Below are 26,097 nucleotides of genomic sequence, written 5' to 3'. Positions count from 1 at the left end.
ATAAAAATTGTTCTCGAAATGTTTAAATCAAGGTAACTTGGTTTAATTTTTTTCTCCTTTCTATCCCCTTTGGAGCTTTTCAGGTTGTCCCGTTATGTATTTTTGGGAAGCATTTGCCATTGGTCTCACGGATAAGGTCATAAATATATAAATCGGTGCTGTTTAAGTCAGGAGCGTGCTGGCTACGAAATTGTAACATCGCTAAAATTTGAAAGAAATGTTCTTTAATGTAAAAAAAAAACCTAAAAAAATTTATTTGTTCGTTTTGCTTTTTTGGAAATTACTCGGCACGAGTTTCTTCGATAAGTTCGAAAATTTTGAATTGTACCGTTTTAAAACTACAAACGTGCTGACAAGAAAATTATTTCGGATATCACAGAATTCTAGAGTCTACAGTGCAACTACTACAGTTTTGCAAGCCCTTAATATTTCGCATTTCTCTAATTTCTTCATGCTGACATTTCCCCATACTTTCGATTGCCTTAGAAATTTTCAGAACGTTACTACATACGCGCTGGAACGGTATCGAAGTTTCGAGAACTCTTTAAATCTAGAAAACTCTACATGAGCCGACATAGCGATTTTACATATAGGGCACCTTCTGTGTATCCCTGCATTTGGAAACTGTTGAGGAGTTGTTTTTTAGTCTAACCTGTCGAAATGGATCCTGATACCTCAATCGAAATACTGGAGCTTTGGAAATTCTTATCTTTAAGGCAATTTGAGGGGGGGAGGGAGACTGAACCTTCTCGGATTTCTTGCATTATTTCTTAGAATAAAATACAGGACTTGAGCCTTTCGTAAAGGTGTCCTTAAGAATTTTCTGCACTAGGATCTTGGTCGGCCTCCACAAGCCCGGCACGGTCCCCCTCCCCCACCAACGGCTTCGGGCGCCATCACAATCCCCGTTACGGCCCCCTGAGATGTTCGAGAAGGAGCGGAACATATGGCACCACGAGTTTGTGCCAAAGGTCGCGGTCGCCGAGCCCGACTCACCCCACGCACCCCCACCATCAGGGTCCACCGTTTATAGGTCAGTAGATACTCCCCCCGTAGACCACCCCCCACACTGTAGTCACCCCTGAATGTGCACCATCCAAAAAACTAACAGCACCAGCCGCCTTTTCTTAACATTACAGCCGGTGCTGTGGTAGGTATTCCGATGCAACACAGCGCTGCCCATCAGGGTGCCGTGCAACACAGCCACCCAGTGCTGGGTGGTCGCAGAGGTCAGGGGCGAAGGCTGCCGCCTACGCCCAGTAAGCCGTCCACGTTGCAGCTGAAACCGGGGACCATCAATTTTCCGAAGCTTAACGCCAGTCCGACTCATGTAAGTGCCCAGGAAAAAAATGCAAATGGTCAATGGGTCGAGTACAAAAGTTTTTTAACTCGAAACCTATTATTACCGACTTGTGCAGATGCAAACCCATTCGGCGCACACCACTCCCCACACCTATCCCCACAGCTTTCCTAGGGACAGGGAACCCCTGAGGGAATTGGGAATGACTGCAGCCCCCATGACTGCATCTGCCAACCCCCACGGGAGACTTGCAGGAGACAATTCTGCTTCGCCCATGAGCTTCGAGCAGGCTGTTCAATTGGGCCGAGGTGGGAGGATGCTGCCCAGTCCCGTGCCCAATGGCTACAAACCAAAACCCACGAGGTAAGAAAGAAACTATAGATGGAACTCCTTCTGGAAGGGGAATTGTGGCCGGTTTTCTGCAGGTCTCGTCATTCGGATTCCGACGAAGATGACTGGTGCTAGCAGAAACTGAACACTCTCTAAAAGAGTTTTTTGTATGTTTCCAAGTCAGTGAGCGTGATCAGTTAAGGGAGTTTAAATTGCGTTATTTTGGTAGTAGGTAAGTCTATTTACCCTAGGGAGGTCCGTTTCCTCCCCACGGGTCGTTTCGGAATTATAGTGAAACTCAAGAAAATGCGTATTTCGGCCAAGGAATTGACTCAACGCCTTACCAACAGGATTCCTGCTTTTCCATGCTCACTCAATGCTGCTTAATGAGCTCACTATTCTGTTCATATTTGTTGTTATATTTATTCGTGAAATCCCCTAAATATCGTTGATTATATTATGGTATATTTTTGTTAGCAAATACATAATATACATAAATAAATGTTATCATTGAGCTACAGCTATAAGGCACTATTTATTGTTATAATTTAGATCTAGCAACGTTTTGTGATATGTATGCACCCCCTCTAAAGAAACCTTGTAAAATACTTGTTAATTAATCTAATGTAGTTGTAAAAGAATGCTGATGGAAAGACATTATTTAACAACTGGCTTCACTCGAGGGATAAACTCTGGATTTTCACTCACCCTCGATCGAGCCATTATTACAGAAAATTTAACTACTGCCAATCTATTTAACTTAGAATAAATTAGGGAGTTTGTCATGTACCTAAACGGGTCGTTTGCAGTTTGCAGTGAGGTAGGGGTTTTTCGCAATCGTGCCAATGTTGTTCAAAGGAGAAGTGTGAGTTATTTTCGGGCACCTTACGATCGCTTTTTATCCCTTCGTTTCACACCCAAAACCGTATTTGCTTGAATGTGAGTAAATGAAATAATTATTTGGGGCCAAGTACTCTTAATTAACCGTTAGGTTGTTGTCAAAAACCCCCGCCTATATGAGAACTATATGTACATACTACTATAATATTAACTTCTGAAAAGTTTCCAATTTGATCTTTATATTATTATTAATTAACCGGCAAAGGGCCCAATGTCGCCCGCAAGGGGCCCTTTGCTAGAGGCTAGATATATAATAATAATAATGAAACTAGGTACTTACATAACTATAAAGTAATTCTTCCCTAAGTGCTTTATATCACCAAAAAAAAAAAGAGTTGTTGTCTTACTCACACATTGTTTCGATATACCTACTTTTGTTATCACACATCAGGGTACCACAAGAGGAGTATCGTTTTGTCTCTCTAATTCACTCTCATCTCTTGCAACAGAATGAAGCGAGAAAAATCTCTTCTTCATTCATCATCATTTCGAAGTCTCTCAATTATTCTCCGTCAGTTCCAAATATGCCAAGTTACCAAACAAACATTGATGCGGGTATAAATTTGCATTGTTATTATACTATAATAATTATGGGGGTGTTAATTTCCCTATTAAAAAAATTTTAAGGGGGATAGTTTGATGATGTAAAATAATGTCCAAAAATTTATTAATAATAATTTAAGGCGTGCAGCAGGGTTCCACCACAAATTACCACGTAAATGTGATGATTTTTGTCTAATTTGCTTGGTTTATCGGGTAATTTTGGTGGGATTTCTATACGAGAAACTTTTTCGTATAATGCGCCTGAAGTGGGCGTAATTTTTTATATCCCCAGTGATTTACAAACTTCTTCAGTTGTATTTAATTATTTAGGAAATTTTTGCATTAGTATTAACGATAATAATATCGCTTTTAAGGCAATTTTTTAAAGAAATTGTGAATAAATAATACTATTCTAATTCTTATTTTCAGACCTTTCATTTCGTCCCTTTCGCAAGGACCCAAATATTTCTAAAAGCGTTTTCTGTAGTTAACGAATTTTCACTTTCCACGCAATTCCTCCACTAATGCTCGAGATATCAATGCTCGCTTTTAAAATGCGTCCTTATAGAAAACATGATATATTTTATATTTTCCATAAGGATCGAAAGTGGTTCGTTTTCAAATTGACACGTTGTATATAGTATAATATACGGTACCTTTTCTATATAATTTTAGGCAAGAAATAATATTCCGATGTGGAATTGACATAAAAGTTAACGGGTAAGGAAATATGTTAAGTAAATGTAGCTCTCCCTTTGGTTCCGCACGCTACTCCTCACATCTTGGGGGCCACCTTCGAAGGGTCCCAACTCTCCTAGGAGGCTTCTCTGAACCCATATTTATACCAACTTTTTATCATATTTTTTCAAATGTAAAATCATTCCTTGCAATATGTCCCCCATTTCATTTACACCCGCATGATAAAAATTTCCCTCATTCGCAGTATTTATTATTCCTCTCCAATTAGCTGAGTTACGTGCATTTTTCCTCATCTAATCACACATTTTCGTCATCGTCACCACACATTTCGAATATCATTACACGACCCTCCCTGTTCTTGGATGCCTTGGTTCTAAGGCGCTCCACTATCTCTTCAGCCGTTTAAGTTTATAATTTGGCAAAGGTCAAACATACCAATTTGGGGTATCTACCGCCTATGAAATAACTTAGGTGAATATTATTAAATTAAAATTGATTGATGATTTTCGATTTGCAAAGAAATGTCAGAACATTTTCCGAACAACAGGAACTATCGCATTCGTTAATTTTAAATAAAGCCACTTAATTATCATAGGTTTATTAATACTGTTTGTTTTTCTATGTACAATAGCATCAATTTAGTATTTCTTCACTCATGCCGGATACTTTACCACTAAAATTACAAAAGAATTATTACTTAAAACTTAACAAAACACAATATCTCATGGTAAAAAAGATAAATTTTATATACAGTATCCAATCAAGTGCCCATAACTTCTTATACTGAAATCCTGATATCGAAATTGATCAAGCAGTAAAAGAACATTTTATAAAAATGTCCGTTCGCCTCTAGACGTGACTAAAATGTCGATTAAAAATCATAGGAATCGTTTTCGCCTTTTTGCACTTTGAAGATGAACTTATAGACTAAACCAGCGAGAACACCTCCAGCCACAGGACCCACCCAATATACCTGAAAAACTCAACTTTATTTACCACCAAGGACACCTTAATAACCCAATATAATATACCCAATGATTCTCCCAATAATTCATAACCACGCAAGGGCCAAGGGTACGTGCGGGATTAACGCTTGATCCAGTGAAATGAATCTGAAAAAAAAACCTCATTGAGAGAAACTGACCAATGAGAATCTTTAAGAGTCTCACCCCACTTAGATGGACCGCAGCCACGGCCAATCCGATGGCGAGAGGGGCACTTCCTTTGACGTCATTCCTCCTTCCATCGCACACTCCATGGATCACAAAAAGGAGAACGAAAGTGAAAAGCAGCTCAAGGCAGACTCCATAAGCTGGAGAAATGCTTGAGTCCACTTGGGTGAAACCTAGATTACCGTCCACTAAGTCTGAGGGAATTAAAGCCTGGAAAATGAGGAGGAAGATCTTTCACAATCGAAAAAAGTTTTGGATTTGTCGTGCAATTCTTCCGTTAATGGTAATTTTTCAAATGATTAAGTTGAATTGTAATTCAAATAGTATCTTGGCTTAAATCATTCGTTTTATTTTTTGAATCTTCGAATAGTGGCAATTTTTCAGATTTAATAAACCGACAAACTAGGTATTGCGGGCCGCAAGTCAATGGCACTTCGTGGTCAATTGAACGTGACCATTACACGTTATTAAGACGTCCTGGTCATGCATGGTTGATTGAGGAAATTACACAAGCAATGACATTGACCATCCATGACATTGTACCACATTAAAGGTATAAAGTGTGTGTGCATAATTAGTTTTAGATGCTAAACAGATTTAATTTGGATAAAATTTTTACCCATGTGTTTTATAATTTTGACCGAAGTTTGTAGATGGCGTAACTGGCACTTGCAGTTTGTCATTAGATGGTGGGGCAATGTATCTGAACTATTACTCTTCTTTAGTCTTTGATTTGCTTAAATTAATTTGCAAGAATTCACTTTCTAAAGTAAATAATGCGCATGATGGGTTACAGAAAAAGGAAAATGATGCTCCTGCGAATACCTGAATGTCGTTTTTATTAATTATTGTTGCACTTTCACTGCTAATGCATGTGAAATGGGAACAAATTGAAAGAAAATCTGTCGAATAGGGCATTCAATCATATAATTGCTCCTTTCTATTTACATGAAGACAGTCCTTGCCATTCTAGCACATATTCTTTGATAGAAAAAGTTCAATTGGCTACTCAGTAATCAATCAGCCATTAAGTCATTAATGGGATGATTAAGCCGTGTGAAAATTAATCTGAATGGGGGTTCTCATTACGTATTTAATGTGGAAATGAAAGAAATTGAAAAATCCTACTATTTCTTTGCTGTAACGAAGGCTCAATGGTAATCCTCCGCCGATTTTATCACTTCAATAGGTGTAAATGTTATTTTATTTAATAATTTTTGTAATTTACTACTGTTAAAATTAAACAATTATTTCTACTATACCTTTAGAATGCTGGCTCCAAGTATAGCTCCGATGCACTGAGCCAAAATATACAGGACGGTCCTGATCAGATTAATTTCCCCCGTTACGAAGAAACTGAGAGTGACTGCAGGGTTGATGTGCCCCCCGCTCACATGACCAATGGCCTGCAACATTCAATAATCTAATAATCACTTTCGGAATTGATCACGATCGTAAAACTTGCTGATGGGTAATTATTATTTTCCTAAAAGATTTCTGCGGCGGATAAACGGCAATAACATTAAGTCCCACTCGATTGCATAAGAAAATCTTGAATGGGCTCGTTTACTCGTATATGGTCTTTATTAGTTTAGTATTGAACTTAAAACAGTGATCGTTTATAAGTAATTGAAGGAAAAGTGTAACAATGCCTCTCACATGTTGGATTAAAGCTCATATTTTCATACGAACTGAGGTTTGAAAAGACGAGTTAAGTGACTCCAATGCGCAACTCTAGATTCATCAGCAGAAGTAAAAACTTAAGAAAAATTTGGAGTTCTGCGACTTCAACGCTGTTAAAGATAAAGATTTTTATGGGGCCATTGATGTAGCCCCCTTTTTCTCTATAAATTATCTCGGCGTATCAATACATAAAAATAGTGCAGTCGCAAGGAGTTATGAGGATGGAATTTTTATGCTAGAAACAAAGGGTTTTGGGCCTAATTGAGTTGGCTAAAAATTGGTCAGTAAAAGTATTGTTTTGGCGGGGGATGAGAATAAACGATATGGGGGGCGAAACATAATGCTTTTGGTACAATTGAGATTAGTGGGTCGTTGGAAGAAAATCCTTTTTGTGTAATATTAGAATTCGTAGATTAGTGAACTTTGTAGCTGCGTTAATTTTCGAGTTATTGGCGTTCAATTGAGGAAACCAAGAGAAAGGTGTTTTTTTTTTTAGTTCATTTGACGAGGTAATTTAAAATGACTATCCAAGTAAAAATAAAAGTCGATCTGCAATTTCCGAATTGAACGTGCTAAGTACAGTGGCTCGAATCCAGGTCAGTGGCGCAGGTAACAAATTCAGTTTTATGACGATGTTGTAAAATGCCCTCAATTCCTCGTGTAAAGAACATCATATTAAAATCCTTCCAGTAGATAAAGGTAACGCTGCAGGATCCATATTCAGGGCCGAATGGAGGCCGATTTGCTGTGCTATCGCGGTGGATATGTTACAGACAGAAGTAACTTGCACCACAAATCACCGTTTTCTTCCCATAAAAAGGGCACTTCATCAATAAGTTTAATCTAATTTTGCAACCAGAGATGGGGTTATGTGACTGAGTCGAACTGTCAAAAATATTTTCATCAACCAAAAGCGAAGCAAACAAATCTTATTTCCAAGGCATTCTTTGCAGAATTCGGATTTTTTTATATTTACACCAGCCTGCAAGACAGAGACTTACACGTGATACAACGGCGCAATCAGAAAGAAACAAAATTAAAAAATGCGAAAATCTTAGATGGCGCCAGTAAGAAAAAACAAAATGGAAGATGGTTAATGGAAACCGATACGTCAGATTTCAAATAGGACATCGCCATGTCGTAGAAGGGCAAAACTTGCAGTGACGAAATTTCAATCATTTTGAATTACCTCGCAAAAATTTCCGTTCGTCCGTCATTGCGTTAGTCATTTTTCTATTTTCAACTTTCTTATTGATTATTTGCAACAAATGCGTTACGTAAAAAGTGCGAAAAGGCAAAATTGACCCTTTTCTGGGTGAAAATTAATGTTGTGAAACTGCCCGAAATGGAGTTTGATTGATATTTTAACGTGGGGTTTGAACAGTCAGATTTGTGTTGCTGAGTCGTCTTTCCTTGAAAATGTCCACCGCAAGTTCCATTGTCTCCTTTGTTCTACGTTTTAAGATCACCTTGATCTTGGCATACACAACCAAGGTCACGTCGCCCACGTACGCTGCTGGAGTAACGCCATTGCGGTGCCGCGTTGTGAATAGCTGGTTGTAGGATATGTTCCACAGAATCGGCCTAAGGACCCCAGCAGAACCCTGCACGTCGTTATTCTTTTTTCCCCGCTGGTTCCCCTACGTCCAAGGAAAAACACCGACCAGAAAAGACCGTTTATATATCCATCGTACAGATAGGACTTCATTACGTTTCGCACTGTAATGTCCCAACGGGCTAATTAGTACTAACTTGAACTAATACGAAAACATCTAACCGTAGCTTGATTTAATCTTATGCCTGGTGAGTTATCTGCACATCATTGTATATTACTGGTAGCTAATTCGATTCAAAACCAACCCAACTCCAATGTGAATCACACACTGAACGTCCGTGACACCAAAACTTTCAGTTTTTATTTTTCGGTTATAAATGATGCGTTTTAGTCTTGCAATGGTGAATGAATTTCTGACGAAAAAACAATGAACAAACGTCTTTTAATGTTTTGACGTTTGCTTCGCCATGTGCATCGTTTGAATAGTGGCAAACGGGTAATTTTACTAAAATCTGGAAAAAGGAAAATTCATCACACTATTGTCACATATATTTCTGAAATCCATTCGTAATCATCAACTCAAAAGAATGAAGAAAATGAGCTTTGTCGACATTGGCACAACGCCATAGCCTGCAACCCTTAATAGCGGTGACCTTGGACCGCTAAAGGGGAGATGAGGCGCGTACTACGCATGCACCCACCGACCAATGTTGCCATTATTTTCACGAGTCACTTCGACTCAAATATGGAACCAACGTAAAAACAAATCGAACATCCGGCTAATTATTGAATATATTGATATTAGGCAAAAACGCGTGCGCATCCATGTGTAATTTTAAATGTACATTTATTCATAGAAGTTTCTCCAGTCGCCTTTTAAATATTAATTATTCTATTGAAAACGTTTTATGTCCATTGTTTTTTTCGGCGATTCTTTTTAACTTGCTAGTGTTTTGGGAACCTCTCGACATATGATTTGGCCCATCTTTAAGAACTTTATCGGTACTTTTGGGCCAGGACGAATAAGGAAGCGACTTCTACATCGTTTTTACTATTTTCGAGACATTTGGAACGACCGCTCGGAATATAAACTAGCCGAAACTAACCCAAACTAACCTGATAAAACCGAAACTTAATTTGACTCTTTTCATCGAATATTACAAGTAGCGAATTCGTTTCAAAACCAACCCAATACCAATGTCAATCACAAAGTGAACGCCCCTGACACCGAAAGCTTCAGTTTTTGATGCAAAAGATGCATTTCTCATAATCTTAACGAACAAGGAAAGCCTGACGTAAAGAAAATTAACGGTTTTTGATGATGTATCAATTCTTATGCCATAATATTTTAATAGTGGCAGGAGAATAATTATATATTATAACTAAATAATAGCGAAGCCGCACACGTGTGGATGATTAATGAGCAATTAGTAAAACAAATATCTATTTTTATTGCTCTGACCAAAATCTTCGCAAAGTTGAAGGTCTCGCGATCTACATAAGAAAGCTAAAAACGAAAGGAGATTTACCATTTATAGGAGCGGAGCGAATATAATTAAATTATTAAGGCAAAAGCTCTATGAAACCCTTTAAATTGTCGTTGTAAATGTAATTGAGTGGTGCCTCGGTTTGCGCGCCGGCCAGATCTAAGTCTGACCGATAAATATTTATCCGCCGGTCAAACCTGAAATGTGGGCCAAATTACGCAACTTTCAATTTTTACATATTGAGGATATTGATTGTGGTTTACCGTATGAAAAAGTACTCCAAGCGACCTTAATAAGCACATTAGGGCCTGCACTAAAGCTTTTTTCAATTGTAAAGTGCGCACAAATATGCATAAAGGTGAGGCCCTAAGATATTTTCTTAAAGTATTCACCTTTTACTTCTTGTACATAAAATATATGCATTGATACCATCAATAACGGTCTCATTATCTGATGCTCTTTTACGAGGAGAATTGCAATTAATGGCTCATTACCACGAAAGATGAAATAGTCGTTTGATTAATCATTTAACATTCGATTAGGACTTGCCGATCATTGCTAATTTAGAATTGTTTTCATGCAAATATACGAAGTCCCGATTCTTGGTTTACGTTTATGCAAAATACTCGTGAATTTCTGAATAAGCACAAAATAAAAATTGTTCCTTTTGAAGTTTCGACGGATCATTTCTATTATTCACTCCCGTGAGCTCAATTTTTCCACCTGTTACTACTATAATCGCCTGTAAAAATACTCATGACCATCGTTACATCGGACCTTCCACAAGTTCAATACCACCAACGAAGTACGGCCGACGACAATAGCGTTTTTAGCAGCAAATCTATGCAGAAAAAGATCCAAAATTGGCTTTGGCAAGCTATTACTACCATATTAGTTAATCGAAACGCAATAAATTCAACAGTTAACGGAGCTACTTAATACGAAGATATTAATCAGCAAGTAATATAATATTCTTCATAATTTTCACCAAAGGAGAAGTTTTGATATAGGGAGATACTGAGTATCACTGCTCAGCCGAAAACAGATATTCTTTAAGAATCGGAAGAGCTGACATCAAAGCATTAATCAATTGTTTAGAGGATGGCAAATGCCCAATGGTTCATCAACTGCCATTTGTCTGACGCGGCATCAGCCAGTGTTGTCGGTTCTTGTCTAGAATACTGAGCCCTGGGGTTTAACCGAATATTGGCAGTGTACGTATGTGTCAATCGCCTAAAACTATACGAAAACTCTCCGTTTCCGAAGAAAAGAACTCGTTCCACTTAATCCGACCCTTAGGCGGTGCTGCTCTACTGAACTGGTTTGGGTTTACATTGGTTCATGACTTTTTCAATGAACTCTTTAACAACTCTTTTATTTCACCTTTCTTTTACGCACATATGGGTGAACAGTATCTCACGCAAAATAACTCAAACGGACAGCGAACATTTTGTGCTTTGACAGTCCGAATGATTAATTATCTCACTGATATACTTGCCTGAACTATGGTGGCCACTGTGAAGCCGAAAGTGAGGGCGATTTGAGCGATTGTAGGCGAACCTGTAGGCGAACCTATGCACGAACCGCAACCCACTGCCACCAACAGGAGGGTTCCAACGAACTCCGCAACCAGCATCTTCCAGAGCTTCTTGTTTTCGATTATTTCGTTCAGGCCTACTATGCTGTCACTCGTTCCTGCACCTAAATACGAGTCAAAATTTAGAACTGTATTGCCCAAAAAACAAAGATGTAGCAGGCAAGATTGTCAAAACAAATTAAAGTTTCGATTTCTGATTTTTCTGTAACATCGCAGTAAAAGTTGTCTGTTAAATTTCGAAAAAAAATTGTCTTAATTGCCACGAAAGCAGCGTCATACCAGGTCAGGCCACATAGGCATTACAGATAAATTTTTTTGGGTTTTGGAAAAGCAACTAACAAAATATATATTACATATAAAGCGAACATGTTGCGCCGCTGATTTTAATTCTAAGATCTTAGATACAATGTTACACAACTCATAACTTGATTACACGAAAATCACAGGTGCACCAAACTAAGTTATTAACACAAATGTTATTTTTGGTATGCTGAAGCAGAGGGTTGGAAACAATGAATTCATTTGCATTAAATGTGTTTCAAAAGTGATTTTTCTGTGGAATAATAGCTAAAGGTATATATTGAATAAATAATGGGCAAGTGGAATAACAAAAAAGTGGGGGAGTACCGAGCTGTGTCAGGAAAACACTGCAGATGTTTCTTCAATCTACGAAAGCAATTTTAAAATACTGATTACTCGTTAGCCCTCCGCAAAAAAACGTCAAAATCGTCGTTTACCAAATACAGGGTGTTGGGTTTTTTTGGATCATGTACTATTTCATGGCTTGTATTCTCTTTTGGAATCCCTTGCATAAAGTCTCATACAAAATTTAAATTCCTTCTTTAATTCTGTAGATTTTCGCTCTCTTGCGGTATATTCGTGTCTTTCGCCGTTTTCGTAGAATTTGCAAAAATATTTATCGATATACATTGAAAGATGACTGTCCGTTCTAGATAAAATACCGAAAAGCAAAGGTCATGCAGAACCACGCAATGGCATAGAGGAGGATGACAAAAAACAGAACTCGTTAAAGCATTTTCGTCAAAGCCAATCAATCAAGCAAAGACAAAGCCCGTTAATTAATACTCCGTAGGTCATTCCTGTCACACATAAAAAGATATAAGAAAAAGTCCAATGAATAGAACGCATATTTACATAAGTATTTCCTCAATACTCTTTTAAATTTATTCCTTGACGGGTTTCGCACTACCTCAAGAATACGATTATACATTTTTACAATCGACTACTCTGCAAATGAAGACAATTACATTCGTCTGTCTTAAAATGAATCTTACATCTCATAGGATGGTCATGCCTCGCATATAGGGTCGGAAATAAGTTGTCATTATTCACCACAAACGTTAAAACATTGCACAGTTCAGGAAAACTCTTCCTGCTTTGCACGCTAAATGTATTACGAATACATCCCTTGTTATTGCCAAAATTCCACCCCTTCCTTCGTTCGGAAGTGGACGTAGATGCCCACCTCTCTAGCTATTACCTTAAGAATATGTTGTTGTTGTTGTTGTTGTTGTTGACCCTTGATCAAATGTATCTGCTGAGGTGCGATGGTTCTTCCCCGAAGATCAAGTTCTATCGTCATTCATTATTTACTGTATCGAAACCTTTAGAGAGGTGAGACACATAGGCAAAGTGCACTTTTTTTATTTAGAGGTTCAATTACATTCACTAGCGTCTGAAATATGGTTCTGAATGTTGACTTTGCCTTTCTAAAAGCGTCCTGCTCGTCAGATATAATAGAACTTCTTACAAGAAGTCGATAAATGTATTGTACATCGCACACACAAAGACCTTGCTGACATTAGACTAAAGTAAAATTGATCCGTATTTTTTTTGTCTACATTCCTTTCCCCCTTATCGTGGACCACCTTTACGTGTGAATTTTTCAATTTATCTCGAAAGCACCAGTGTTCACACGTGCAGGGCGTTTCACAATGGTGTGTCAAAAATTCAGGGGGTGAACGTGGATCCATTTTCGCTTCTTTGAGCTTTTTTTTTAACCTCAAAAAATACTTTTAGAATTGCTAAATTTTGCCTCGGACTTTCCCGTACGTTTCCGTCTCTTCAATTTAAAATCGCCACTAAAATGTTCTAGAACGGTGCAGTTAGGCCACCCCACACGCGATTACTATGTAAGCTGGGTAGTGTTTATTTAGTGTATATGTTTTATATAGGTACACGTGTCTCCGCCTCAGTTCATAGCTGTTCGAAGGAATAGATGTCCGTCGTTTTTCTCAAAACAAGTACCAAACTGATATCGTCCTCATCTGGCTGTTGATGTCTCGCCGATAACAACAGTTGACGTGCCGCAGAACTTCCCCGCTACAACGATTTCGTCGTTCTTAGAGTTAACGAGAGTTACGAGAGCTTACAAATTCGCCTCGTGAGATCTACATATATGTTAAATAGATCTCTGACTTCATAATTCATGTGGCAGTTGATCTTAATCCGGGTTTGACACCCAATGAAAATAATCGGCTTTGAATGCACAACAAATAAGCTTCGCATCATAAGTAATTTTCAAATTATTAACGGTGTTACGAGCACAAACCGATATCGGATTGATTTACGGCTTCACTTAATTATGGTTATCTAAATTGGCAGTCAATGTAATCAAACGGATTTGTCAGTAACAGAGTGTAGTTAATGGGTCGTGGGAAATATTGCAATTTATTGAAATTCGATATATTATACAGTGCTTGTAAAAAATATTGCAACACATTTATAGCTTTCATAAAGCTGACATGTTTCAAAAGTGCTTAAATACGTACAAATTTATTAAAAAAAAAAAAAAAAAAACATTTAATGCATCATTTTCAGTGTTCGTATTTTTCACTCCTATACAGCTGCCCCTACTAATTTTTTATTTTCAAATGGCAAAGTACCCGTTGCAATATATCAAATGAAAGGTGATTTAATGAGCGATACAACGGTACACTCAGAACAGGATAGGAGACACATCACTTCGTAAGTTCATTTGCGATCTCCAAACCTCAAAAAAATTTTAATTAAAATTATTTGCTCTCGGATAAACGATTAGTTTTTCGGATATTCTAACTGTGGTAGACGCCTAACAGTCGAATTCACCCACTAATCAGTTCTATGGAAACCAACATGTTTTGTATCTGAAAAATTATTTACCCTGAAGACGATGTGCAATTTCTACGTTTTATTGTAATTTTTTCACTTTCAAAATGAAATAAAAATTCATCGCATATCTAGGAAGCAAAATTTCAAAGTTTTAATCTTTTTAGAATGTGAACTTTGTTCTATATATTTTTTTAAGAAACTGTAGATCCAATTTTAGTTTTGATTATGCCGTTGCATCCGTTATTGAACTACCTTTTTGATATATTACAATGGGTTCCTTTCCATTTGAAAATAAAAAGTTGCTAGGGGCAACTGCACAGGAGTGAAAAATTTTAGCACCAAAAATGATGCATTAAATACTTTTTTTCAGTTCCGTTCCAGACATTTTTTTAACTATCGAATTTATGAAAGTTATAAGCTGTTATAAGCTGTTGGCAATACTTTTTACGGACACTGTATATATATGATTGTATTCGTCATTGCTACCGAAAATAGTTACAAATATTCGAATGCGCGAATTAGAAACTTGGAAACGTAGGGGTTCCAAATGCACTGTGGAAGCAAACATTGAAGTAGATCTGGGACAAACAAATATCTCATCATGTCGCATATTTATTTCTCTTCTTGATAAGAGTTGGTATTCTTTGGCAAACAGTCTCTACACACTGATTAGAGTTAAGCGATTTATGTAACTCCGTTTTGAATATTTTTTCCTCAGACGTTTTCGTGGGAACACAATTAACTTCACTCTGAAAAACAATGTTATTCAGACGATTTGTTCTAGAAATAAACACGCAATTCCACGGTATTGTTATTAAAAAGGTGGATGAAAATGGCCATCGTTCTTATTTGACTTCCGTTCAAAACATTTTTGATTACCTTGAAATTACCTCCAGATACGTCTTCTTATGTAATTATCACTCCCGTGATATCGATTAAATTGATCATTAGTTTGAAACGTGATTTGCATGTGTGTACACCTCTGAATAACATAGAAAGTAACCCATCCATCTTCGTGCGATTTCAATAGGACAGAGCGTAACAGTCATTCTGGTCAAAAGGATGTAAATTTTTGGCCATAAGTGACTGGACACTAACCAAGAAATTCCAAGTTTTAATGTTGGCAGACACTCTAGCCACTCTAATCGTAGAAAAAATGTTTATAGTTCCCATGTTAATGTAATTTTTCATTCACTATTTGCACACCAATTATCGGAATGAACAATGTGTGAAATTTCTCAAATTTACTCTAATTATCGTCCAGAAAAGATGCACAATTAAAGCAATTGATTGAACCCCAAATATGTTTGTTTAGTTCTAGGAGCAATAATTCCTTAATCCTTTTTATCACCTGGAGCAATGGGATTTTTCTATCATATCTTAACAAGATAATGCTCTATAAGTGTTAGGTAACCATATATATTTTTAAAAAGTTTGTATTTATGATGTTAAATCTCCCGAATAACGGACGTTATTTCATGAATTATCAGCAATAAAATGATGCAGGTATTATCAGTTTGTAATCTCTACGGGTTAAACTGTCGGTTCTTTTAATTTTTAAACGATTTTAGGTGCCAGACAGAAGGAAATATTAAGTTTCAAGATTAATTAGCTCGTTTGGTAATGTTAGAAATATCGATGGAAAGAAATCATTTCCCAAAACAATGGAATGTAATTATGCATATATAAGCGGTAAAGCAGAACACAATCTTCTTTAACAATCACGATCAGAGCAACTCACTCCACTTTCTTTCCTCATAGAAAATTTAGTTAAAGTGTATTAGTTTGCTTCGATTTTTTAACAATTATAACTGAAGGTAGAACTAAGCTGAGCGCTATTTTGAACGAAAATGAAAAATTATGTAGAAAGTACTTTCAATAATCATGAAACTGAAACGCTTTCACTACGCCGCTGGTTTTTGAGAATTTTGTTCTGTGCATTTTGCTGTTTATGGAAACAAAAATTTCACTTATTCTTAATTACTTTATCACTTAATATGAAGTAAAGAATAAAATTCAAAATCGGAAGGTTGTAAGGAAATCTACTTGGTGGCAACACAAGTGGTTGCAATTATTGTTACAAATAGATAGAGAAACGAATCGAACATGAATAATTACGAAGTAAAACAGATAATTAAAGAATTTAAAGCAAGAATGAGATTTGATTGTGAAATATAAGTGAAAGTTGCCATATGGAGTAAATGGGTAAGAGGCTTACCCATTTTTGAGCAAAATGGCAAAAACTTTCCTTTGCAAAATTATGTCATTTTAGAACCAAAATTTGGACTCTCCTGTAGGGCTATGCCCCTACCTTTCACTATATCTAATTTTTCGTACATATCTAAACACTTCAATATCTATCACATTTACCCAAAAACCAAAACACTATCAAAATTGTTATAAATATATTTCGGCAGTTTCTGAAACAAGATGGCACCACTGATGGCGTTGGTAAATTTTATTATAACGTTTCTTATTAGTATTTCTTCCTTCCTTATATTATTTAACAAAGATGGTGCTCCTGAAAGATAGTCAGTGGTGTAGAAGAAGTTTATTTTGGAAAGTTCCTTCAGGTTCAATTCAAAGCTGGGTACCACAATTGACGCCACTGAATCCCGAATATTTAATGTTTGAAATATCTTTCAAAATCATGGAAAACTTCCATTTAAATCTGAGTAAATTCTGTGCCCTACCAAACGAAGCATTAAATGAAACGAAGCAAAATTAGCAAGTATCTGAAGATTAAGGAATTTTAAAAACTTCTAAACTAAAATTTTGAATGATCTACTCGTATGACTACCATATTTTGTTTCTTGAAGTACCTATGCAACAACTCAAAATTTGCATTTCAACCCGAGAAAGTTATGTTTGACACCACGGAGAATAATAAAATATTAAAAAAATATATTCATATGGAAGTAAACAAAATTTTCGAAAACCTTTAAATTAATATTTATAACAATATATGTACCCTTCGGAATTCATAATATCTGATTATATTGAATTTTCCGAAAAATACCTCAATTTTACAAATGAAACTTCTAAGAGAAAAAAATGAAAAACCTCACCTTTTTCCGCCATTTTAGAGACGCCTCAGAACTACCGTCGTCAGAAATAAACGCAAACTTAAAAAAAAAAAGAAAACGATTCTCAAACCAACGAACACTTAGATGGACGGAGAGAAACAAATGAACGGTGATCTATTGGGAGAAAAACAAGTGAATCGCGGACCCGAACCAATTTGTCAAGTGCACTGACGTTCACGTTTCAGATTTTCAGATTTGAGAGCAGCACAAGCAGCAGCCCACCAGTCTCGGCTAAGCGGATTTTTGAATGTCGAAAGTCGTAGAAGAAACAAGTGAATGAATGAATCGCGGACGGCGATTAACAGTTATAAGCAAGCCATGATCGCCACATTGGACCTACTCCATTGCCGCGAGGTGCATTTGTTTTTTCCCCATGCTCAGAGATCTGAGACAGGTTTTAACCCTATTTTTCATCATTTGGGTCCTGATTGGACACCAAAATTGACCTTTAAGAAATCAAAACGCTACTTATAAATTACTAATTGAAAGTGATGTCGAAATTACTGAATTAGAGGCGGTTTTTCTGATATATTCGGCTAAAGTGGACCGCAATTTATTTAAGGTGTAATTAATGACGACTTGAAGGTTGGTTCAGGTGTTTACGCGATTCCGAACGATTTTCCATTGCTCCAAAGGGGTTTCGACACCGATTTACCAAAGCTATTGCAAGTGGTTCTAATGCCGAAAAAAAAAATTAGGAAAGGAGAAAAAGCCTCGTGATGTGCAGACCTCCTTTTTTTCATAATTTGAGTACATTCTTCGAATTAATCAATACATTTACGTAATGCAATTATGATTAAACAAGAAAAAATCTGTAACTCGTTAAATCAGATTGAGAGTCCATTTTTAATTAACAGATTAACCTGTTCGAAAAATTATGGGAGTTGGGGATATTTGTCTATTCGCACAAATAGATTTCGGCGATAAGATTGCTTGCGCAAACAGTAGCAAACAATACAAGATTTTTCGAAAGTACATACACATGATGAATGTTTAAAAGTGTCATGTTAGTACTTATAAGTGCGTCAGAAGCAATGCGCGTTTGACGAGGTTAATTACACAATTTCGCTCAAATATTTGCTTGGCTTTAAGAAAAAACAAAGTACTCTGTTGAGGCAAAAATTTTTAGAAAATTGTGTAAGAGAATTGAAGAAATTGAGATGAAGAACTTTTGTTACGCCACTGAGATTTTACAACTTTTTATTTATTATCGCAAATACCAACATGTAAATTTCGTTAAAAATTCAGGGATGTATTGAGCAGATTTAGACAACTAACGTGTCATCATCTAAGTGAAATTTATGTGATGAGATGCAACTAACTCCGAAAATATAAGTTCTTAATGGCACGTCACGAAATTCGGAATTTCGCACATCTCTAATAAATACAGTATTAATGCATAATATTTCATCGATTTATTTAAGAAAATACTCCCCTGTTTCTCACGTTCTTTCTATTACATATGTATTGAAACCAAATCGGATTGGAACGGTATATGATTTTTTGAAGCGACATTTAAATCCTCAGGGGCATACTAGATGATCGAACAATCGTCACAGAACGAGAAAAAACTAAATTATTGCAATTTAAATTTAATAACGAAACCGTTCGAGAGATACCACTGATTTTTGAAATTAAAGCAAATTCGGTTTTGACAATTTTTAAAATGCTACATTAACTCATGTATGTAACTTTTTGGTTAGAAGTAAGCCCTACATTCATCTCCTAGAGAATCTTCCTCTCCTCATAGAACAGTTTGTAGAGCTAGAACACAGCCGCATATACAGCGAAGAAATAATAAAAGAACAAATTTCGGGGAAGTTTAAATTGTTGCTTGTGCAGCCGATTGACCGCATTTGATGGTTTTAATTTGAACACCCTGTTTTTTTTATGTAATCAATATTATGTATGTTATGTAACATTTATAAACGCCGCATAAGCATTTCATGAATCTCAAAATCCCTGCCAGGAGCCTGATATTTGAGTACTGGAAATTGCATTTTTAGTGGAAGAGGACGAAAGCGGCTTAGCTTAAGATTACCTAAATCACCCAGACACTTCCAAAACTTATTTACGACAAAGGAAAAAACAAACAATAAGGCACACGCGCTAATCTGAATGCAAACAACAGCGGCTTTTTATGATCCTGTTCTCATGCTGTTCATGCTAATGATCATTCGGATTCACGAGTTTAAAAAATTCTAGGTCAAGTTCTCAGTGTTTTAGATGTCGTAACTTTACACTCATATCGATGATCTGATTTCGAGTTTTGATCTGTGGGAGCCTAAAACAGTATTTTCTGTCACCCTCACATTTAATCTGCGAAATTTATACAATTCAGTGAAATAAATCTTATGACTTCATATCTGGGTGTGGGTAAATGGTTACCTCAACTGAAATGGGGTCTCGAAGATCAAAACTTAGAATACGGAGTGAGTGAGTGTGTTATTTCTACCGAACGCACGGAGGTCATAATTACCGAAATCGGCTCTATTTCTGTCGTATAATAAAGGGCTTTAGTCACGATTTCGACTTGAGCACATTCTCGACTTGACGTAAAATTCATCGAAGAATAAAATATTTGTTATTCAGTGGCGTACCTAATTTTTTACATTTATTAACACGTTCTGCAAAGAGAACATAACGAGAACGATCTGCAACGTTAGTCCCTGCTGGCACGGCCCTAATTTAATGCCGACCGAACCGCAGATTCAGTTTTACATACGCATATGGATATCCCTGGGGATTCTAGATTTGTTTACGCCAGTGTCGTATGTGAACGTTCTGAATTCTTATGAATCTTTTTCAAGAAGCGTTATTACAAAATTAATATAAAACCAAAAATTCGTTCAAATCAGTGGCGCACCTAATTTTTCAAAATTACCAGCAATTCTCGAACAGAAACGTATCCCTGTCGGTTTTGAATTTAAAGACAGTTAATATCCAAATCGTAGACGATTTTCTGTTATTAAACGATGTGTTACCAAAACGCGACCTACATTTATACTGAATAGAACGATTTGCTTTTGACGTTGATATGGAATTTAATTGCCCATGTAATTAAATGTTTTGAAACTGTTTCAAACTGTTGAGTTTGCCCTAATGAAAGCCTTAAGATTGGTTGCTTCCTCGAGTGTCTAACAATGAACTTGAGAAACCTTCATGTAAATTACATCGTATTTTGCTACCGTACAATAACATGATGTCACGACATTACGAACGTTCATTATTTCTCTCGTTATGTTTGTTGTAATCAGAAAGAAGATCGTACAAAGTGGCCATAAAACAAGTATATTTCCATGACATGAAAATGTTTAAGGTATTGGTTATATATTTGCACAAAAATTCTCGTGTCATATAATCGAATTATTACCACTAAAGTGTCTAAAAAATGTAATGAAATTTGCAGAAGCTGTTGCTAATTCACTTACGCTAAGTGCTTCGTGAATTCCTACCCGACTCGCTAAAAAATTTATTAAACTCCCTTTTAATGAAAATGATGATGGTGTCCGATTAAATATATTTATTCCAAATTTTAACAAACCTTCAAAACTTCATTAAAATTTTAACAAAGGTCGTTAAACTCCACGCTTAATGATCCATAAGTGGGCACCTCTCGCAGCGTATAATCAATAGCCTTCGGATTGCTCAATTTTGTTGTTAAGAAACTGGTACCTACTCCTCCACAATAAAAATATTCGAAAATTTTTTTTTCAACAGGCACCTAAAAATTATTGCTAAATCTTGCCTTAGAATGGCTGAAAAAAAATGTTGTTATATATAAAATATGGTGTACAAGGTGGTCCAAATTAGTTTTTTTTTTGACAAAAACAAACCCGTGGTGAAAATTAAGTGCAAGACAGAGATAGATGGTTTGAGTGTAAAAGTTTGTGTTAATCAGATGTTTTTAAAAATTTGTTGGTTTTGTTGTTGGGTACCTTTCGATATCGTTTAAAAAAAATCCGTTCCCTTGAATCGTCACTTGGACAGACCAAAATCTCTATTAACACTGCAGTATTCGCCTTGATGTTCTCAGTTTGCTTAAATAAAACCTTCACCGAAATCATGTAACAACGTGATGCAAGGGGCTTTAATGTAACGCTTAATTGGAATTTTTACAGTTTAATTTAACAATAATTCAGGGGTGTCTACAAGACTTATTGTTAAAAATATAGTGTAACTGACGATACACCTTTTTAATCCCCCATCGAAGAATTACGAATGGGCCTACGCTCCTTTTTTCATTATTTTCCAAGAGTCAAAAATTTGGTTATTATAACATATACACATATTATAGTAATATAGTCAAATATTTGACTACATTATACAAGGTATCGCGCATCATCGTGGAGATATTTCAGATGACCATACACCACGTGAATGGATCAAATTCTTGTCGAATTCTGTAGCTTTAATCATATTATAGTTAAACGGGCTGTCTGTCCCAAGTCAGAAGATGTAGAGGGATATTAAGAAAATAAATATTGACTGGATTTTTCTAACACATTAGACAGAAAATCATAGCTTTATAAAATTAATGATGAAACGGTACCTTTAATTTTTAAACACAAATTTGTCTACCATGATTGAGATAATCAGGTTAATCTCGCGAGAGACATTAGCGTAGAGTTCTGTTTCAAAGTTCGTAAAAAATTTAAGAACGAATCAGGTCAATACAATAATCAATGAAATTCATACTATTTTTCGTAATGAAACTGTGCCAATGGTTTGTCTCACCTTTTAATCTACAATCTTGCACAAGTCAGTGGCGAACGCGAAGAAGCTAAAAACCCAACACTACTAACTATTCCTTTTGTTTACATATTTTGTTTTTACCTGCACGCCCATGTCATATCAAAATTTGGAATTGCAGAATTTCTTGACTTTCCCAACTTGGCTGAAGTCAGTAGCGTGCCTTGTTTCTTCGCCCTTCATTTATGAGAAATCAATTATTGACTCCATTCGTTGACATTTGTTTCCAAACGTATATGTCAAACTTTGACAGATGCACGTAGCGCAAACAGCGTTGTCAGATGTGATCAAATGTCTGAGTTTAATTATTTTTGGAATGAAAATGTGCAAATTTATTTGGTTAACTTAAAAAATAAATCTTGTGAATGAAGTAATCGATTATTCAATAGTTAGTGTACCAGGCAACTGTTGCCTCACTCATCCTGTATATACGAGCTAGATAGTCACGACCAGCCATTATTGTTCGAGAAGGTAATTGCTTACATCTTCATTTTTAGCAAACCGGCTTGTTTTAGACTATTAAGATTTTTTGCAATAGGCATGTGAGTCATTTATAACTCAGATGAGCTATTACTCATCTTTAAACGCACTGAAAGAGCTCCCCCTGAACCACTGAGAAATTGTATTTAAAAAAAAATTAAAAGTTGTGGGAATCCCATTATGATAATTTCGATTCCAGGAAGTTTTATGATTGAATCTTGATAGACAAAAATTGGCCTCAGGCACGTTGGTATATTGCGCATTTACATAATTTACATATTTTCCATTGAAATTGTTAGTCCACATATATTAAAAAAAAAAAAAAACAAGATTTTCATCTCTCTCAATAACAAGATTATCTGTCTAAAAATTAACCCAACTGGGGGAGAATTCGGAGGAAAGATGTAATACGTCAAACGGTGTTTTAATTTGTCCCTTAAAAAAGTTACTTCTCGTACCAATTAGGGAGGTACGTGTATGATCGTTCACCCATCTGAAATCGACTAATTATTGCAAATCGAATGATGAAAGTATGGAGTCACGTGTTTGGTAAACATCATCGTGCAGGCAATACCATCTCGTATAAGTCAGTGGCACGACCCAAGGTCGCAAACACCCTGTATAGTACGATCTCCATAGGTTCTTGAAATGGGTCATTGGTAATTACAAACAATTACTCTGTAGTTATTTGATTTTTGTTAAATCGAAACAATGCATTCATGTAGTATGGAATTGACTTGCGAGTGCTAAAGGTTTTTGGTTTGCATATTATAAATTAGTCTTTCTAGTAAATCAAGGGGACTCGAAACCGCATTTCTAAGGCGCAATTCTGCCACAGATAAGCTAACAGTTATTACATTCAATTACCAATCTGAACGACTGCGATTTGCTTCAAATTTCAGTCATGCTATTATTATTATATAATCTGTTTCGCTACGGGCGAAAAATCCATAAAAACTCGCGCTATTTAGCTGAAATAAACAATGCAATTTGGGGTTTTACGTAGAAGCTGAGAATAGCAATTGGGATCAATTAACGTTATTGAAACTGAGAGCTCTGGAAATATGTTATGAAACCCTTTATTAACTAATTCGGTGTGCTGAGAGGAGTCGTAATAAGTCGCTTTTGCTGTAAAAAGAATTACTTTCGGAGGGAGACCATACCTATCTTTTCTACCCTTTAGTATCTAAAAAAATATATTAAATATTTGCTTTAGCTCTAATAAAAACAAATAAACGAGGTTCCAAATAATTTAACATGGAAAATCTCATATACGCATTAAAAGAACATTTTTAGTATGTCATAAAAATTAAAAAGGTGTAATTTCCTCTACAAGTTCAGTTTAGTCAGTAATTAACGTTTAAGAACGTTTAATGGAATAGGGTGTAGGTATTTCACATTATCTTCACGTAGACAAAATTGTACTCACCATTCAATCAAGATTTTAGATGGATTCGAAAATAATTTTCGAAATTATTAAATATATTACAATCTCATTAATACAGGGTGTAACATAAGTAGGGGATTTCCTTTTAACACGATATAGACCTTAAAAACTAAGCAATATTTTTACATAACATTTTTTCGAAATCTCTAAAACAACCGAAATATGCGCCTAAGAAAGTTTTAATAAGTACTACATCTTTAGCTACAACTCACTCTGGGACAAAAGATGTTCGAAATTGTCTCCATTAGTTTCATTTGCAAACTGCTGTTAGAAGAGATAGTTTTCCTCTAATTATTTCTGCACCGTTTTCTATCCGTTCACGCAATTCTTCCACTGTGTTAATTTCACTCGTAACCACTAAACTTTTCATGCAACACTAGAAATAAAAATCACATGGATTAAGGTCTGGTGATCTTGCGGGCCATCTCATTGGTCCGTTGCGACCTATCCACCTGTTAGGAAATTGATCATTTAAAAAGTTCCGTACTTCGTGCCTAAAACGAGGTGGAACACAGTCATGTAAAAACCATATAGACTGTCAAACATTTAAAGCACATTTTCAAGAAGTTCAGGCAAATTATGTTCCAGAAAATGGCGATAGTCTAAGCCCGTCATTCGATCCGAAAGACAAAGAGGTCCGATAAGCAGGCTATTGACCATGCCAGCCCCGACATTTAAAGAAAATCTCCGTTGGAAATTAATTCCGCGAGTAGTATGAGACTTTTCCATTGCCCATACGAGCGTATTTTGAAAATTATTTATTCTGTTACGGGTAAAAATTGATTCATCCCTTACCAGAGTAAACTTAAGAAAATTTTCATTACGAGCGATTTCCTGTAAAAGTCACCCACAAAGGTATACTCTTGGGACATGGTCTTATGACATTAAATCGTGAACTCGTTGCATGTAATAGAAATAAAGTTGGTTTTTATTCACAATTCTCTACATTGCCATGTCAGATGTAGAAACTTGCCCTGCGATTCTTCTGTACTGGTAGTTGGATTGTATTGAACAATATGTAGAACGTACTCCTCAATGGGTGCCATTCTAGGTGGGTTAGGTCTTAGAGCATTTCCATCATGCATTGCTGTTACGTTTTCGGTTTCACGAGCTCTTCCAACAAGATAAACAAATCTACGGACTGCAGGATGATGTCTTCCCGAAAAGCGCTCAGTCTACAACGGCGAAGCTGCGACGGCATTCTGGTGACACTCCCCGTATATCAACAACATGACCACCAACTCGTGATTCGAGTAATTATGGGCCTTTGTCAATTTAATAGTATCAATAGTGATTGTTTATCAAAATAACACCTGAAGCTAAACTTCACGACTGATTTTTAAGCGGCGCGGATAAATAGCATAAAACAGTAAACATTAAATGTTTTTTGCGTTTTCGCAATAGCTGATCATTTTTTGTGGAACATTTTATTTCCTTTTCATTGAAATACTTTTTAATGCAGGAATCAATTTAAATTTTATACAAAAATGTATTAAAACTCATCTGAACATATATCGTTTTTTTTGATATTTTGAAAAAATGTTATATAAAAATATTGTTTTGTTTTTTGAGCTATATGTCGTGTTAAAAGTAAAACCCCTAATTTTGTTACACCCTGTATAACAATTAAAATTTTTCCTTCGATGCTTTTTACTCTTTATACGGGGAATTATATTGCAATCAATTGCTCGACTATATGAAAAATGAAAACAAAGGCAAAAAAGAAAAAAAAAGAGAAAGAAAAAAATTATAAAGCAAAATAAGAAAAAAAAGAAAAGAAAAAAATGATAAAGAAGCAAAATAAGAAAAAAAGAGAAAAGAAAAAAAAGAGAAAGAAAAAAATGATAAAGAAGCAAAATAAGAAAAAAGAGAAAAGAAAAAAAAGAGAAAGAAAAAAATGATAAAGAAGCAAAATAAGAAAAAAGAGAAAAGAAAAAAAAGAGAAAGAAAAAAAT

At 35.9% G+C, this 26,097-nt stretch overlaps 2 protein-coding genes and 1 long non-coding RNA gene across 8 annotated transcripts in view; 1 reads left to right on the top strand and 2 right to left on the bottom strand.

The window, feature by feature from the left end:
• cac (cacophony) overlaps positions 1–3,478 on the top strand; it is a 50,669-nt gene extending 47,191 nt beyond the window's left edge. For 3 of the 5 annotated variants that reach the window (XM_066285693.1, XM_066285692.1, XM_066285690.1), the window contains 4 exons: positions 833–1,033; positions 1,140–1,330; positions 1,419–1,663; positions 1,726–3,477. In XM_066285693.1, coding sequence (XP_066141790.1) covers positions 833–1,033; positions 1,140–1,330; positions 1,419–1,663; positions 1,726–1,765 — 677 coding nt within the window. In that variant the 3' untranslated portion in view covers positions 1,766–3,477. Of the gene's footprint in view, positions 1–817; positions 1,034–1,139; positions 1,331–1,418; positions 1,664–1,725 lie in introns of all 5 variants that reach the window. The other 2 variants (XM_066285691.1, XM_066285689.1) reach the window with 1 other exon arrangement.
• Positions 3,479–4,354: 876 nt separating this feature from the next.
• Drip (aquaporin homolog protein drip) lies at positions 4,355–24,756 on the bottom strand. Of its 2 annotated transcripts, none has more exons than XM_066285546.1 (6): positions 24,355–24,756; positions 11,168–11,370; positions 6,207–6,350; positions 4,942–5,154; positions 4,804–4,884; positions 4,355–4,745 (listed from the first exon to the last, which is right to left on the bottom strand). In XM_066285546.1, the coding sequence occupies exons 2-6, from the start codon at positions 11,303–11,305 to the stop codon at positions 4,644–4,646; spliced, it is 678 nt and encodes a 225-aa protein (XP_066141643.1). In that variant the 5' UTR covers positions 11,306–11,370; positions 24,355–24,756; the 3' UTR covers positions 4,355–4,643. The 2 variants fall into 2 exon arrangements, with proteins under 2 accessions (XP_066141643.1, XP_066141642.1); XM_066285545.1 differs by lacking the exon at positions 24,355–24,756 and adding an exon at positions 17,446–17,750.
• LOC136340952 (uncharacterized) lies at positions 21,145–22,440 on the bottom strand. The gene is made up of 3 exons (XR_010732411.1): positions 22,300–22,440; positions 22,201–22,246; positions 21,145–21,187 (listed from the first exon to the last, which is right to left on the bottom strand). It is a non-coding gene; the product is annotated as an uncharacterized lncRNA (long non-coding RNA).
• Positions 24,757–26,097: the final 1,341 nt, after the last annotated feature.

This window comes from Euwallacea fornicatus, chromosome 9 (genome assembly GCF_040115645.1).
Source record: "Euwallacea fornicatus isolate EFF26 chromosome 9, ASM4011564v1, whole genome shotgun sequence".
NCBI classification, from domain to species: domain Eukaryota; kingdom Metazoa; phylum Arthropoda; class Insecta; order Coleoptera; family Curculionidae; genus Euwallacea; species Euwallacea fornicatus.
The sequence above is the reverse complement of the archived record's forward strand: the minus strand, read 5'-3'. Positions and strand labels throughout refer to the sequence as shown.

Bases quoted from the DNA above. Each gene is read 5' to 3' on its own strand.
- Drip (XM_066285545.1), bottom strand. The intron at 6,351-11,167 runs GCAAGTATATCA...TGAATGTTGCAG, and splicing joins CAGTGGCCACCATAGTTCAG to GCCATTGGTCATGTGAGCGG. The intron at 5,155-6,206 runs GTATAGTAGAAA...CTCATTTTCCAG, and splicing joins TTGGAGCCAGCATTCTAAAG to GCTTTAATTCCCTCAGACTT.